The sequence below is a fragment of the Oryctolagus cuniculus genome, chromosome 13 (assembly GCF_964237555.1).
Source record: "Oryctolagus cuniculus chromosome 13, mOryCun1.1, whole genome shotgun sequence".
NCBI classification, from domain to species: domain Eukaryota; kingdom Metazoa; phylum Chordata; class Mammalia; order Lagomorpha; family Leporidae; genus Oryctolagus; species Oryctolagus cuniculus.
Genome location: NC_091444.1, coordinates 30,317,778 through 30,334,426, shown reverse-complemented (window position 1 = coordinate 30,334,426; position 16,649 = coordinate 30,317,778). Strand labels below are relative to the sequence as shown.

The window sequence follows — 16,649 nt, the reverse complement described above, 5'->3', positions numbered from 1 at the left end:
TACATCTCTTCCCTCTCCCATTCCCACCACCATGTTCAACAGGGATCACATTTCAGTTAATTTTCAACACTTAAGAATAACTGTGCATCAATTACAGATCTAAACCAGTCATATTAAGTAGAACAGATATGGGAGAAATATCTTTCAATGAACTTAGAAGTAAAAAGACACTTAGATGAAAATTCTACTGCATGAACTTATAAATTCACATACTATTACCAGGTGTTAGGACCCTCCAGTTCATTGCCTCTGTCTCAGACGAGAGACCTCAGACCTGTTGTTCTGAAATCAGAGCTTGGGTCTGTTGTCGTGGCACGGTGGGGTAAGCTGCTGTCTGCATGCTGGCATCACATCCTGTGAGTTCTGGTTCAAGTGCTGGCTGCTCCTCTTCTGATCCAGCTCCCTGATAACGCACCTGGGAAAAGCAGTGGAAGACGGGCCGGCCTGGGAGACCTCGATGGAGTTCTAGGCTCCTCCTCTGGCCTGGTCCAGCCCCAGTCTTTGTAGCTGTTGGGTTTGTGAATCAGCAGGTGGAAATCTTCATTCTTTCTTTTCCTCTCTCTGTAACTCTGCCTTTCAGATAAAATAAAACAATTCTTAAAAAAAAAAGGGGGGGGGGGACTAGGGCCATAGTGTGGGATGTTTCAGAAAGTATCCGGTAGATATTTTTTCCATCTATTTTTATCATTTTTGGACCACAAAACATGACTAACACTCATATGAGTTACACTTAGATAATCACAGTTTTTAATTGTTCTAAAGAAAAAATAGACTACCTTTAAAAGATGAAAGATTATTGTTTTACAAATATTAGGATTAAATAGTTTCTCAAAACTTTTTGCATATTAAAACTGTGTATTGTCATTTTTCTCTAGCATTGCCTTGCTTTTTAACATGATCCATATTTCCAATGTGATTTTTAGAGCACTGATCTAAAGTTTCCCAAATTATTTCCTGTTAGCCAGCTAAGTAATCTTAAAAATTATGAAATTATATGTTTCAATAAATAAGATACCAAAACTCTGTTTTTCTAATACACAGTAAGCTATTTGGAGGTTAGGTGCAAATTCAAAACATTCATAATTATTTCAGTTTTCAGTTGCTGTTTGGTCAAGTGTAATCAATAAAGATTTTATTCATGTATCTTTTTTAAAAGATTTATTTTAGTTATTTGAAAGAGAGAGGTAGAGACAGAGAGAGAGAAAGAGAGAGAGGTCTTCCATCCTCTGGTTCATTCCCCAGATGGCCGCAATGGCCGGAGCTACACTCATCTGAAGCCGGGAGCCTAGAGCTTCTTCCAGGTCTCCTGTGCAGGTGCAGGGGCCCAAGGACTTGGGCCATCTTCCACTGCTTTCCCAGGCCACAGAAGAGAGCTGGATAGGAAGTGAAGCAGCCAGGACTCGAACCGGCACCCATATGGGATGCTGGCATTTCAGGCCAGGGCTTTAATCCATTGCACCACAGCACCAGTCGTTATTCATGTATTTTTAGGGCTGGTTAGCCATAAATATTTTATGAATGGAGATGTTTATAGCACCCCCTACTGGCAGTCAACTAAAAAGAAAAAAGGTATTCTGATTTAGAAACTCATTTACATTATTAAAATTAACCTACACAGCCAGAGTTTACATCTACATACAACTGAGCTTTTATTTTACCCTAAAGTACTAACCAGGCAATTTGAAACCATCTCCATGTGGGTGGATTGAGTGGGAAGGAAGTGGAAAGGGTATTTGATAGCAAAGTTTTTTTTTAAGCTTTTTTTTTTTAACTTTTATTTAATGAATATTAATTTCCAAAGTACAGCTTATGGATTACAATGGCTTCCCCCCCATAACTTCCCTCCCACCCACAACCCTCCCCTTTCCCGCTCCCTCTCCCCTTCCATTCACATCAAGATTCATTTTCAATTCTCTTTATATACAGAAGATCAGTTTAGCATATATTAAGTAAAGATTTCAGCAGTTTGCACCCACACAGAAACACAAAGTGAAAAATAGTGTTTGAGTACTAGTTACAGCATTAAATCACAATGTACAGCACATTAAGAACAGAGATCCTACATGAGGAATAAGGAAGTGCACAGTGACTCCTGTTGTTGACTTAACAAATTGACACTCTTATTTATGGCATCAGTAATCACCCTAGGCTCTTGTCATGAGTTGCCACAGCTATGGAAGTCTTTTGAGTTCCCCGACTCTGATCATATTTAGACAAGGTCGTAGTCAAAGTAGAAGTTCTCTCCTCCCTTTGGAGAAAGGTACCTCCTTCTTTGATGGCCCATTCTTTCCACTGGGATCTCACTCGCGGAGATCTTTCATTTAGGTTTTGTTTTTTTTTTTTTTTTTTTTTTTTTTTTTTTGACAGAGTGTCTTGGCTTTCTATGCCTGAAATACTCTCATGGGCTTTTCAGCTGGATCTGCATGCCTTAAGGGCTGATTCTGAGGCCAGAGTGATAGCAAAGTTTTTATGAGTCAAAGAATCAGAAAACATTATATTTAGGTAATAGGAAACAATATATTTATATAACGATCTTCTTTTAAATTTCAGGAGCTTACACATAGAAACTACATTCTGTGGATCCCCATTAATTTCCTGGAAAATATATCTCAACTCTGGCATTGGTGTGTTTTTCATGGTGCTTTAAGCGGTCATTTGTATTCTTTGAACAATTAAATCTTATCACCTAATAAAGTTGATCTATCTCTAATAGATTTTTTTAAAATAACTGCCATATCTTTCTGGTTATAACTTTGGAGTTTTGTGTAGAATATGAGTCAAAGAACATGCTTTGGATCAGGGATAAGTAACTCTTACCTCAGGCCGTACTTATTTATTTCATATGGTTTCTAGCGGGATTTGAAAGGTGTGTTGTCTGTCATATCTTTAGCGGAAAGATCAGTGGATTCTGTTAATGTACCTGAAGGAGAGTTCAGTGATAACACTAGATTCTGATGCCTTTCATCCTCCTCTTAACACTTTGGTTTGATACTTCCCTCTAAGATTTAGAGAGGGAACTTGGCTGACTGCAGAAGCTTGTAGTTTGAAAAATCAACAAGCGAGAAAGTCTGCTGGTAGTTGGACTAGGGCGACTTTGGGGAAGGTGCCTTCTCTCCAACTTTTATTTCTTTGTTCCATGAATGTTCATCTATGTATGTCACTCGGTGCCCTATAACACCTTTCACTTCATTGTCCAACTGTAAATCATAATTTATCCTTCACCCTCCAGCTTGGTCGTCAGAACTTCTGTGGACTTCTCTCTCTTGTATGTGATTCACTTTTTTTTTTTTTTTTTTTCTGCCTATAAACATCTGTGGATTTCTAGATTTTCAAAATACTGGCCAGCGCCGCGGCTCAATAGGCTAATCCTCCGCCTTGCGGTGCCAGCACACCGGGTTCTAGTCCCGGTCGGGGCACCGGATTCTGTCCCGGTTGCCCCTCTTCCAGGCCAGCTCTCTGCTGTAGCCCAGGAGTGCAGTGGAGGATGGCCCAAGTGCTTGGGCCCTGCACCTCATGGGAGACCAGGATAAGTACCTGGCTCCTGCCATCAGATCAGCACAGTGCGCCGGCCGCAGCACGCCAGCCGCAGCGGCCATTGGAGGGTGAACCAACGGCAAAGGAAGACCTTTCTCTCTGTCTCTCTCTCTCACTGTCCACTATGCCTGTCAAAAAAAAAAAAAAAGAAAGAAAGAAAAAGAAAAAAAAATAGATTTTCAAAACACCTATAGCTGCTTTTTAAAAAAATATCATTTACATGAAAGGCAAAGCATCTGAGAGGGGGAAGTGGGGATGAGGGAGAGATTGAGATTGTCTAGTTCACTCTAAATGGCTGAAATATCCAGACTGAGCTACAGCAAATCCAGGAGTGAGGAACTCCATTCTGGTTTCCCATGTGGGTGATAGGGGCCCAAGTGCTTGAGCCATTATCCACTGCCTTCTCAGGTGCCTTAGCAGGGAACTAGATAGAAAGTAGAGGAGCCAACTGGCACTCCCACATGGGATGCTGGTTTCCCAAGTGATGGCTTCAGCTGCCCCAACACTGGGCCCTATAGATACTTTTTTTTTTTTTTTTCATTTGACAGGTAGAGTTATAGACAGTGAGAGAGAGAAAGGTCTTCCCTCTTTGGCTCTTTGGTTCACTCCCAAATGGCCACTATGGCCAGCACTACACCGATCTGAAGCCAGGAGCCAGGTGTTTCTTCCTGGTCTCCCATGCGGGTGCAGGGCCCAAGCACTTGGGCCATCCTCCATTGCCCTCCCAGGCCACAGCAGAGAGCTGGACTGGGAGGGGAGCAACAGGGACCAGAACCCAGTGCCCACATGGGATGCTGGCACCACAGGTGGAGGACTAACCAAGTGAGCCATGGCGCCCCCAATAGATGATTTTTAGTAACTTCTTCATGCTGGGGAGTTATAATCCAGTGTTCTCCCTGTTTGGACTTTAGAGAGCAGAGTTGCTAGCTAAAATGTTTCCATTTTTATTTTCTTTTTCTTGCTGTAGTATTTTTTTATGGATATCACATGACAATTTCATTCACTTTGAAATGTTTTGCATTTTCTTGGCTCTGCAATAGGGTATGTCAGCCAGGATGAAGGTTTTGGGCTTCTTTTTGGGTTTAAGTCAGGAAAGACATACAATCTTTTATTTCCTGGAAAGACAGGGTCTTCTAGTTTTGTGGCCTTCTGGGTAGCAGGGGTAGGAGGAGCTGTGTGTTTTCTGATTTTTACCTTTCTTCTTTCTGCTTCAATTTCTTAATTTCCTTTTGCCTTTTTCTTAGACTCTAATAGGTATAACCCTTTAAAGTGCCTCCCACTCCAACCCCAAGCTGTGCCTTCCACAGAGTGCCCTTGCTATTCCTGTGCCCCTTCACACTCCTTTGTTGAATAATCCACTTGCCAGCATTTTGACTGGGCAGGTTGTGAACTTGTTCTCAGTATCTTCTCACTGTGAGAGGGACTGATATTCAGGGGGTGAGTTTTACCTGATTTCTGCCTCAGTCAGGTCCTTGCCTCCCCTTTTCTATCCATTTCTCCACCTCACACTGGACTCCAGTGTGAACTCTGGTACTGGCTCCACTGGTTTCCAGTGTTTAGTCTCCACTTCATGTTTTGAAGATTTCAGTATCTTCTCTCTCCGAGTGACTGGAGGCTTGGGTTTTTATGGGTGGTTTTATTTGGTCTCCTTCTAGTGAATCTTTATAGGAATGGGGCAATATTCGCAATAGGTTGTCATCATGATACTATGGAGTGCTAAGCTTTTAAATGTTAGAAACAAAGGTCATGAATATGCTAGAAGAAAATATTGGATACTCCTTTTTATGATTTTTGTGGGTGGGAAAGTCCTTTCTAATTCACAAACAAGTTCCAGAATAAATGAAAAAAACCATCTTAATATTTTAACTTTTTTGTTTTATTGTATAGGACAATGAAAAACAACAAAAGGTTAAAAGGCATAGAAGAAACTAGAAGATACATTTTTAAGTTTAAATAACCAGTATGTCTAAATTATTAATATTTCAATATGTGATCAATATATAATTATTAATGATAGATCTACATTCTTTCTTCACATTAGTATTTGAAACATCTCTAGACAAAGGATCATCGTCTAATTATTCCACAATTAAGAGGGCTTAGAATGGATCAGGCACTCTTCCAAGCTGACATTCTACGGGGTAGAGTTGTGGAGTAAGTTAAATGAATGATACAACTGTAGCACCTGCTGGAGATAGTGATGCTTTGGAGAAAGGGAAATATGGTTATAACTGTTAATTGTGCTGATATGAAATGGAATTTGAGAAAAGACTAATTAAGGAGAGGTAGCAAACCATGCAGAGATGTGAGAAAGATATTTCAGCTAGAGGGCATGCAGTTACAAAGGCTCAGAGGTAGCTAGAATGGGAAAAGGAAGAGGCGGCATAGTGGGAACCCGGGTCTTGAGAGCCTCATAGATTGTTGTGGAGACTTAGGTTTTTACCTGGGGTAAAACAGGAAGCCGTTGGCAGGTATCAAGAAGAGGCAAGGACTGCTGAGACTTGTCCTTGGGGGGAATTAGTTTATTTTTAGAATAGATGATAACATAGGGGATTAAGGAAAAGAGATGGATCAGGGTTGGAAAAAGAACAAGCAGGGGAGGTAATAACAATTATCCAGGAGAAAAAAAAATGATTCTTTGCAACATATGATGCTGCACTACATATGAAGAACTTCTGAAATCATATGGAAATAGAAAAATAGATATTTTGAAATTGGGCAAATGATATGCATGCACAATTTTCAGAAAAATAAGTGCTAATGGCTAACATATATATGGAAATTTTACCACTAGCAATAATACAAAAAGTGAATTTTACTATTAGCAATAATATAAAAAGTGACACTAAATTCTCATTTTTGGCAAATCAGATTATGGAATGTTCATTTTGGGTCAATGGGGAAATAAACATTCATACTGTGGAAAAGCATATAAATTAGTAATTCTAAAAATTATTTTTTGATTTTATTGAAAGATAAGAAGAGTGAAAGAGAGAAAAAGCTCTCATCCACTGGTTCATTCTCCAGACAGCTAGAACAGCTGGAGGTGGACCAGGACCTATTCAGGAGCCAGAAAGTCAGTCTGGATCACCAGCATGGGTAGCGGGAATCCAACTGCTTGAACCATCACCTCCTGCTTCCTATGGTGTGCATTAGTGGCAAGCTGAGTCAGGAGCAGAGCTGGGACTCATACCAAACACTCTGATATGGGGTGGATGTGTTCCAGTCAGGCTCTTAACTGCTCAGCCAAGTGTCTGCCCAGTTCTTAGTTTTTGAAAGGTGATATGACAATGTCTATGAAATGTTGAAACCTTTGGTCTTATTGACATATCTTACAGCCAAAACCTATGCATGAAGAAAATTTTGTGGCAATATTCCTGTTAAGAGAAACTAATTAAATATTTTTCCAGTACAACAATGCAATAATAAAATTCACTATAGTAAATGCATTTAGTTTATAAGAAAATTCATATCTATGTGAACTGAGGTAGAAAGATATTTGCTATATGAAACAAAAACCCTCTGCTGAATAGTTATGTGATTTAGTCCAATTTCAGCAAAGAGAAAATGAATACCAGCCTACATACCAATGTGAGTACACATGTGTGTGTGTGGGGGTGGTTTGCAATATATGCCAAATGGCTGCAGCACTTTCTCTGAGGGTTATAGGTAGGTCTATGGAGGATCTTCACTTTCTGCGTCTATAGTTCTATAGGGTTTTATAATGATTATTTTTGTTCTTATGGTAACATTTGTGTAGAAGTGCAAAAGTCATCAGTTTATAAGTTGATTGATTTCACAAAGAGCTCAGCATTAACTAGCAACCAAATTATTCAGTGGAACACATTGCATCTCCAAAAGCCCTGTCATTTGCCCTTTCTAAAGTCTTGGTAGGATTATACATGTACTGATTTCTAAATTCATAGTCTGATCTTTTTTTTCTGTGTCTGAACTTTTTATAAATGGGGTCATAGAGTATATATTTCCTTGTGCCTAGCCTCTTTTACCTTGTATTATATTTGAGAATCATACAAGTAATTGAATATGGCTATAGTTTGTGTCCCTCTCATTGCTTTTTATAGCTATGGCCATTTGTGTTTCAGTGTGATGGCATAATGAAATGGGTTGCTATAAACCTAATTGTACCTAAGCTTTTGTTCCTATGCTTTTTGGAGGTGTATATATGTGGTGGAATGAGAAAGCAATGCCAAGATGGCCACTGGCAAGTGAGCAACAGTTACTTAGGAATGGCTTTGGAACCCACCTGGCAATGGAGCCTGCCTGGCAACAGGCTGTGATTGGTTAGGTCATAAACCACCCCTTGACTGGATTGGCTGCCTTGGCTATATAAGCTGCTGTACCAATTGAAATAAATGAGTCTTCGGGCTGCTCACCTCTGGCCCACTTTCATCCGACTTCCAATGTCTGTGTGGTGACTCCGCGCCTCTTGCCCCTACTGTGCTCCTCCTCTCAGAATGAATCCACAGCAACATATATATATATATATATATATATATATATATATATATATATATATCTAGGAGGAAAATAACTGGATTAAAGATATGTTCATACTTGGAAGTTATGAGGATAACAATAAATACTGCAAAATAGCTTTCTGAAAGTGGTTGCACCAATTCATACTCTAACTAGTAGCTTATGAGCACTACATATGTGTGTTTATATGTGTAGATATAGTTTTAGAAATACATGATTTGCACAATATGAATTTTATATTTTAGTCAATACTTATTTTCATGTTAAATATGTATTTTATATATATATATTTAAAGATTTATTTATTTAAAAATCAGAGTTACACAGAGAGAAGAGAGGCAGAGAGAGAGATCTTTCATCTACCAGATCACTCCTCAGATGGCCACAATGGCCAGAGCTGTGCAGATTCGAAGCCAGGAGCTAGAAGCTTCCTCTGAGTCTCCCACGTGGGTACAGGGGCCCAAGGACTTGGGCCATCTTCCACTGCTTTCCCAGGCCACAGAAGAGAGCTGGATCGGAAGAGGAGCAGCCAGGACTCGAACCTGCATCCATACCGGATGCTGGCGCTGCAGGCAGCGGCTTTACCCACTACGCCACAGCGCCGGCCCCTGCATTTATATGTTATATATACATATACATATATATACACACTTATAAGAGGTCTTCAAAAAGTTTCTGGAAAATTAACCTTACCAAAAAACTATAAATAGATTTGGAAATTTTTTTACACCAAAATAAATTTAGATTTTTATTTCATTTTCTATGAACTTTTTTTTTTTTTTTGACAGGCAGAGTGGACAGTGAGAGAGAGAGACAGAGAGAAAGGTCTTCCTTTTGCCGTTGATTCACTGTCCAATGGCCGCCGCGGCCAACGCGCTGCGGCCGGCGCACCATGCTGATCCAATGGCAGGAGCCAGGTACTTATCCTGGTCTCCCTTGGGGTGCAGGGCCCAAGGACTTAGGCCATCCTCCACTGTACTCCCTGGCCACAGCAGAGAGCTGGCCTGGAAGAGGGGCAACCGGGACAGAATCTGGCGCCCCGACCGGGACTAGAACCCGGTGTGCCGGCACTGCAAGGTGGAGGATTAGCCTAGTGAGCCGCGGTGCCGGCCCATTTTCTATGAACTTTTAACATCCCTGTGTGTGTGTGTGTGTATGTCCATTTGTCTTCAATTTGTATTTGTTATTTCATTTTAGCTATTCTGGTGGATGTTTAGTATTATGACATTTTGTATTTGTCTAAGGACATGATGTTGTGTTTCTTCTTCATGTTTTATTTGGGGGGGGTGTATATCTTTTTATCAGATTGTTATATTTCCTCTCTCTGTTGGCTGCCTTTTCAACTTTTTTTTTTATTTTATTTTATTACACAAAAGTCACCGTTATATTAAGCTTTATCTTTATTGCTTAAGAACTCTACTTATTTTGGCTGGCGCAGCGGCTCACTAGGCTAATCCTCCGCCTTGCGGCACTGGCACACAGGGTTCTAGTCCCGGTAGGGGTGCTGGATTCTGTCCCGGTTGCCCCTCTTCCAGGCCAGCTCTCTGCTGTGGCCCGGGAGTGCAGTGGAGTATGGCCCAGGTGCTTGGGCCCTGCACCCACATGGGAGACCAGGAGAAGCACCTGGCTCCTGCCATCGGATCAGCGTGGTGCATTGGCAGCAGCGCAGCAGCCGCGGCGGCTATTGGAGGGTGAACCAACGGCAAAAGGAAGACCTTTCTCTCTGTCTCTCTCTCTCTCTCACTGTCCACTCTGCCTGTCAAAAAAAAAAAAAAAAAAAAAAACTCATTCAATGGTATTTAATGGTCCTGTAAGTATACTATTTTAGTGATTAAATTTAATTACACTTACATGAAAGAAATTTCCATGTAGCACTCGGATCTTAAGATTTTTAGAATCTTAGGCCATGCATGTCTATTTAACACATCTATGTATGCCAATAACCTAGAACAGCGCTGAACAAATTGTTTTCCTTAAATATTTCTTGAATGAATGAATAAATATTAAGATAAAAAATGCTCAATTATTTCTATAACACTAGAAAAAAAAGTTGAACTTTGAATTTTCCTTCCATCTTGTTTATTGTGAAATCTAAATTTAGCAAATGTAATGCATACATTTCTCATTTTTCTGCCCATTGTAGCACACACATTTGATTATTTATTATTTGTATGAGTGAGAGATAAGCAGACAGAGAGCTCCCATCTGCTGGTTCATACCCCAAATATACTCAACAGGCTGAACTGGGGCCAGAGCCAGGAGCCAGAAGCCCAATCCAGATCTCCCATGTGGGTTGCAGAAACACGATGACTTACACCCATCACTACTGTGTCTCCAGGTCTGCATTTTCAGGAAGCTGGAGTCAGGAGCTGGAATCGGTTTTCAGGCTCAGGCACTCCACTGTGGGATTTGAGTGTTCTACAAGTTAGGCCAAATGCCCAACCCCTTACAAACATGTAAACCAGAAAATGTTCTGGTACTGCTTGGCTCCAGCTGACAAGGTGAAACATATTTCTGAGGACAGGGGAAGATGGGGCCTTAAGCACAGATATACAACTGCATTTAAAATCTTCTGTGATCAACGCCATGGCTGAGCCTCAATCAATAGATTAGAGGATTTAGAAATATATAACATTTTTACAGGAAAATAGAGTGTTAAAGACTTTGAACAATTATACATTTGTATCCATTTATGAATTTAGTACAATAATATTGATGTTAAGTTTTAAGCATTTGGCTCAAAAGATAGGATTTATCTATGTCTATAGCAATAATTTTCAAGAACATTTTTTGTAAACATATGCATTTTTAATTTTCTCATATAGTCCACTCAAAAATTATTATTTTTTTGCTAATATAAAGAGAAAACTGACATGATTGGGTTATTCTAAAATGCTGGGGGGAGGGGGTCTACCATACACAAGTCCAACTGCACTTTATATTGAATTTTCCCTTTTCAACAAGAAACTATCCTTGATCTATGAAAAGTATTATATTTACATTGCACTGAAAGTGAATCTGTTATATAAGTATAAAACTGAAAAACTCAATGTATTTTTAAAAAATACACAGTTTCATACTCTTTGGAGAGCATATTAAAGCATTTCCAACTGTGACTTGATATAATATTCCAGTAGTCCATTGTCACTCATTTTCATTCATCTGATTTCTCTTGAGTTACAGACAAGTAATTGTATAATTACTTGTACAATTGTACATTTGTAATTGAGCAATTATTTTACCTTCTTTACTCAAATCCTAGCTTTCACTCTCCTCTCTGCTGCTGCATAGATACCTCTGAACACCCTCGTAGAAAGATTTATTGCATTCATGTCCCAAAATATAGCTACTTTTGTGCAATAACCTGGAGCTGCTTAATATTTGGGGTTTTTATTTTAATTTAATTAGTTTTTAGCATATTCAATGTAGTTCATACATACAATTCTAAGAATTTAATGATATTCCCTTCCTCTCTCCTTTCTTCCCTTCCTCACCCTCTCTCTGTCTCACTTTCCTTACGCCTTTCTTTCTTTTTTTAGTTTTTGAGATAACATCATTAAAATTTATATTACAGTATAAAGGCTTAATGCTTTACCAAATAAGAAGTTTAACAAGTAAAAAACAAAACAAAAAAAAAAACCTCTGGTTTAGTGGGAAGATAGACAATGAATATAAACAATAATGGAATGGAAAAATGACCATTTCATCCATATACAGTAAATGTTAAAGTAATCACAGATAATTCTAAAGCAATCATTTCAAGTATAGTATATGATACCAAATATAAGATCAAAAAATGAAGGCAGTAAAATGAGATTTCTGTGTCTGCCATTTCTTTCTATGTCAAATTTATCTGAGTATTTTACATCTACACCCTTATGGTGCATTCCCTCAGTCCAGAATCCTTTGGATAAAGATGGCCATTTCCAGCTCCATTGACTTTACTTCCATTCTAATTATTCTGGATTTATAGGAAGTGTTGACACAGCTAACTAACACTGCTTTCTTAATTGTTTCTTCTGTTTAGCCTTCCATGTTACAATATTGTCTTTGCTGTTCTAAATTCATTTTTGTCTATAATTTTTTTTTCCTTAAACGTGGCACTTTCCCCAAAGGTTCTTTTTCTATGTTTATCTCTGTGACTTGAGTTCTTGGTAGGTGATAAACAATTTACTCTTCTATCTCCATCTTGTCTTCTGAGACTTAATTTCTTGTTTCCAGGTGATAGGCTTCTAATCATTAGCGTAAACACAAAATGCCTAAAACTGAACTTTATCTTCTTCCTATTCTCACAGTTCTGTTTCTGCTAATATTGCTGCCTTTCCCTCTATAACTGGTGAAAAGATTGCTCCACATCATCATCTCATATCAACACGTCTGAATTAGTCTTTTCTGATATGGACAGAGCCCCCACTCTTCAGTCAATGTGGTTACTTGTTTGTCCTTAATTAAAATCCTTATTATCTTATTCCTCAAAAGCACAGTGATCTCTTCCCTTGTTTCTCTGTAGCTAAATTATCTGAATCTCCCACATGCTCCACCGTTAGTTTTGGTGCCTTAATCCTGAATCTGAGTATCTCATTTCTGTCTTCTACTTGATTTTTAATGTCTTTCTCTTACTTACCTATAGGATATATTTCACATGGGTGACTCAGGCTTTTCAATCTACATATTAGGAGACATGAGAGAATTAAAGCCAGTAGCTTTAATTAGTTGGGGTAAACAATCTTACTCCATGGAGAAGAGGGGCCAGAAAGGGCAAGGCACTAAGTGTCACAGCAGGAACACAGCATCCAACCAGATAAAAAAAAAAATGAGCTTAAGTGGCCATAAGACATCAAATGGCAGGAACAAATGTGTTGCAAGTATCCAAGAGTGTAAACTGGTGATACTGAAGCTACGAAGGCCAGAACAAACTTGAGTTGCCTTTGTGGATATTCTGAAGCCCATATTCTGAGCTTGCCTTTGCTGATATTAAATAAACTTCACTCTAAATGTGTAGCTGGCTCTCTCTATCTGTGGGTCCTGCATTTGCAGATTCCATAGACATGGATAAAAAATATGTTTAGTTATCTGGCATATACTATGAAGTTAGGCCTATGATGGTTGCATCTTTATTGAACTCACATAGACAATGCAGTGTAACAACTATTATTCAATATTTACATTTCATTAGGTCTTGTAAGTAATCTAGAGATGACTTAAAGTGGAAGGAGGAGACGTGTAGGTTATAAGCAAATATTGAAGCCTTTTATAGAAGGAACTTGAGCATCTTTGCATCTGCAAGGTGTCCAGGAATCTACCCACTGTGGACACTGAGTGATGACTAAGCACAACCTTGTTTTCCGTCTTCTCCTACATGATATCTTTTTCCATTTCAATGTATTAAGAAAACTCTTCCACATTGGAAGAGTTCCATGGTATGTATTGAGTAACTGGGGTCCTGGGTACAATGGAAGTCGGGCCTTGTGGTAGTGCGAAGGACTTTATGGGACTGCCACATGTTGCCCCAGATTCCTGTACTGGACATTTCTATGAGAAAACAGCAATACGCGTCCTGTGCAGAGAACAGTCATTGGAGACCCTGAATTTCGGAAGGCTGTCGACCATTTGGTTACAGGATAGTGTTTCAAGAAACTATCTCTTCCAAGACACTTCATGGCAGCACTTTCCAATTTAAGCATCTGTCACTGGACTGATTCTTTAAACTTCTTAAGTATTTTAAACAAAACACCCTATGTTTCTTTCACTCTATAAAAAAACCTATTTATTTTCATGACCCTCTTATAAAGTTTTTACGTTGATACTCAGAGTATCCAGTTTGGGGTTGACAATGTATCTTTTTAGGTTGATGAGTTTTGTATAAATTTAAACTTCATGATATATTGATTAGCAGGTGTGAAGATTTAAGTTTACAAGTAACGGTTGGCATTTAAAATGGGATATATTTAAAATCAAATGACTGGGGCCAGCCCAGTACATTGCTTTGTATACTTTCCTGACTGCACTCACTGTGTCATAAATAATAATGAAAGTAAATGTACATTTATCAGAAAGAATCAACAAAACCCCAGCACTGAGTTGCTGATTGCATTTGTCTCCCCAGGCATCAAGGCCAGCTTTCGAACAAGGGTGCCTGAAGGTTTGATTGTCTTTGCAGCATCACCTGGCAATCAGGAGGAGTATTTCGCACTTCAGTTAAAGAATGGACGGCCTTATTTTCTTTTTGATCCGCAGGTAAATGAGCACTCATGCAAGTTTGTATTTGTAGCTAATACCAGGTACTGTGATAAGTGCTTATGTTTTCACCATTGAGTCTCATCAAAAGTATATCAGGGAACTAGTATTATTATTTCCATTTTACTAAAGAAGAAAATAGAACTTGAAAAGTAATGTGACATGGGGTCAGCATTGTGGCATAATGGGTTAAGCCACCACCTAAGATTTCAGCATCCCATATGGGTGACAGTTTGAGTCCTGGCTGGTCTACTTCCAATCCTGCTCCCTGCTGATGTGCCTGGGAGAGCAGCAGAAAATGGCCCAGGTGCTTGGGCCTCTGGACCAAACTGGGGAACCTGGAGGAAGTCCTGGCTTTGGCCAGGCCCAGTACATGTCCTTGCCACCATTTGAGGAGTGAACGAGATGATGGAAGACTGACTGACTGACTCTCTCTCTCTCTCATTCTGCCTTTCAAATAAAAAAAAAAAATCTTGAAAAAATGATGCAACTTTCCCACATAATGTAGTAGAGCTAAATTTCAAATATAGGTAGTTTGAGAATGTATGTGCTTGACAATGAATTTGCAGCTTTTTACAGATTAAAACTTTGTAATATATATCTATTTTTTATTTCTTCAAGAACAAAAGTAGTGTCTTTCCCCTTCCCTTCTATTTATTTCATTCTTCCTTTCTTTCTTGTTTCACCAGCAACTACTTAAGTGGTTGTCAGGTACTATTGAGCAGGATGTTGTGTACTATAATAGTTTTGAATTTAAATATAACTGTGCCTATAAAATAATATGGAATAAAGTAAACCACTTAAGGTGCTCATGAATGTTATCAAGCAAAAGTGTGGTATGCTCTGTATTATAGCGGCACAAAATGAAGCGTGTTATTTTTCAGAGTATAACTGTGACGTTTTACTGAGGTGCAAAACAATGTAGAAAAGCTGATCAAAAAAAAGCATAGGCCGGCGCCGCGGCTCACTAGGCTAATCCTCTGCCTGCAGCACCGGCACACCGGGTTCTAGTCCCGGTCTGGGCACCGGATTCTCTCCCGGTTGCTCCTCTTCCAGTCCAGCCCTCTGCTGTGGCCCAGGAGTGCAGTGGAGGATGGCCCAAGTCCTTGGGCCCTGCACTCACATGGGAGACCAGGAGAGGCACCTGGCTCCTGGCTTCGGATCAGTGCGGTGCGCTGGCCACAGCGGCCATTGTGGGGTGAACCAACGGCAAAAGAAGACCTTTCTCTCTGTCTCTTTCTCTCACTGTCCACTCTGCCTGTCAAAAAAAATTGAGGTAACTCGGTACAGCTGGAACAGAGACACCAAAGAGAATAGGCTATGTAGACATCAACTCACTCATGGCCTTGTTAGCAAATGCGTAAATTTTTCTGAAAATGCATACATTTTCCTGAAAATGCGTCTTTGTTTAATTAAAGCAAAGATCCTGAAGATGTGTCTTTGTTTTAATTTTTTTTTATCTTTTATTTAATGAATATAAATTTCCAAAGTACGACTCATGGGTTACAATGGCTCCCCCCCCCATACCGTCCCTCCCACCCACAACCCTCCCCTTTCCCACTCCCTCTCCCCTTCCATTCACATCAAGATTCATTTTCGATTTTCTTAATATACAGAAGATCAGCTTAGTATACCTTAAGTAAGGATTTCAACAGTTTGCTCCCACACAGAAACATAAAGTGAAAAATAATAGATGATTTTTTTAAATGATGATGAAATCAGATCAGACCTATTGTCATGTTTAATCCCAGTGAGAGTCAAGTTGGGAGTTGATAATTTCTTTTTTTTTTTTTTTTTTTTTTTTTTACAGAAGATCAGTTTAGTGTACATTAAGTAAAGATTTCAATCGTTTGCACCCCCATAGAAACACAAAGTGAAATATACTGTTTGAGTACTCGTTATAGCATTAAGCCTCAGTGTACAGCACATTAAGGACAGAGATCCTACATGAGGAGTAAGTGCACAGTGACTCCTGTTGTTGACTTTACAAATTGACACTCCTGTTTATGGCATCAGTAATCTCCCTATGCACCAGTCATGAGTTTCCAAGGCTATGGAAGCCCCTTGAGTTCTCCGACTCTTATCTTGTTTAGACACGGTCATAGTCAAAGTGGAGGTTCTCTCCTCCCTTCAGAGAAAGGCACCTCCCTCTTTGAAGACCTGTTCTTTCCACTGGGATCTCACTCACAGAGATCTTTTTGCCAGAGTGTCTTGGCTTTCCATGCCTGAAATACTCTCATGGGCTTTTCAGCCAGATCCGAGTGCCTTTAGGGCTGATTCTGAGGCCAGAGTGCTATTTAGGACATCTGCCATTCTATGAGTCTGCTGAGTATCTCACTTCCCATGTTGGATCACTCTCCCCTTTATTATCATTTGCAACA

The 16,649-nt window shown here is 39.5% G+C and overlaps 1 protein-coding gene across 6 annotated transcripts in view; it reads left to right on the top strand.

Annotated features, from left to right (window-relative positions):
• USH2A (usherin) overlaps positions 1 to 16,649 on the top strand; it is an 848,241-nt gene that overhangs the window by 334,174 nt on the left and 497,418 nt on the right. For all 6 annotated transcript variants that reach the window (XR_011381453.1, XM_070055318.1, XM_008268426.4 and 3 more), the window contains exon 22: positions 14,138 to 14,268. Coding sequence is in view for 5 of the 6 variants with exons in the window: in XM_070055318.1 (XP_069911419.1) it covers positions 14,138 to 14,268 (131 nt within the window). In the remaining variant the exon portion in view is untranslated. The remainder of the gene's footprint in view (positions 1 to 14,137; positions 14,269 to 16,649) is intronic.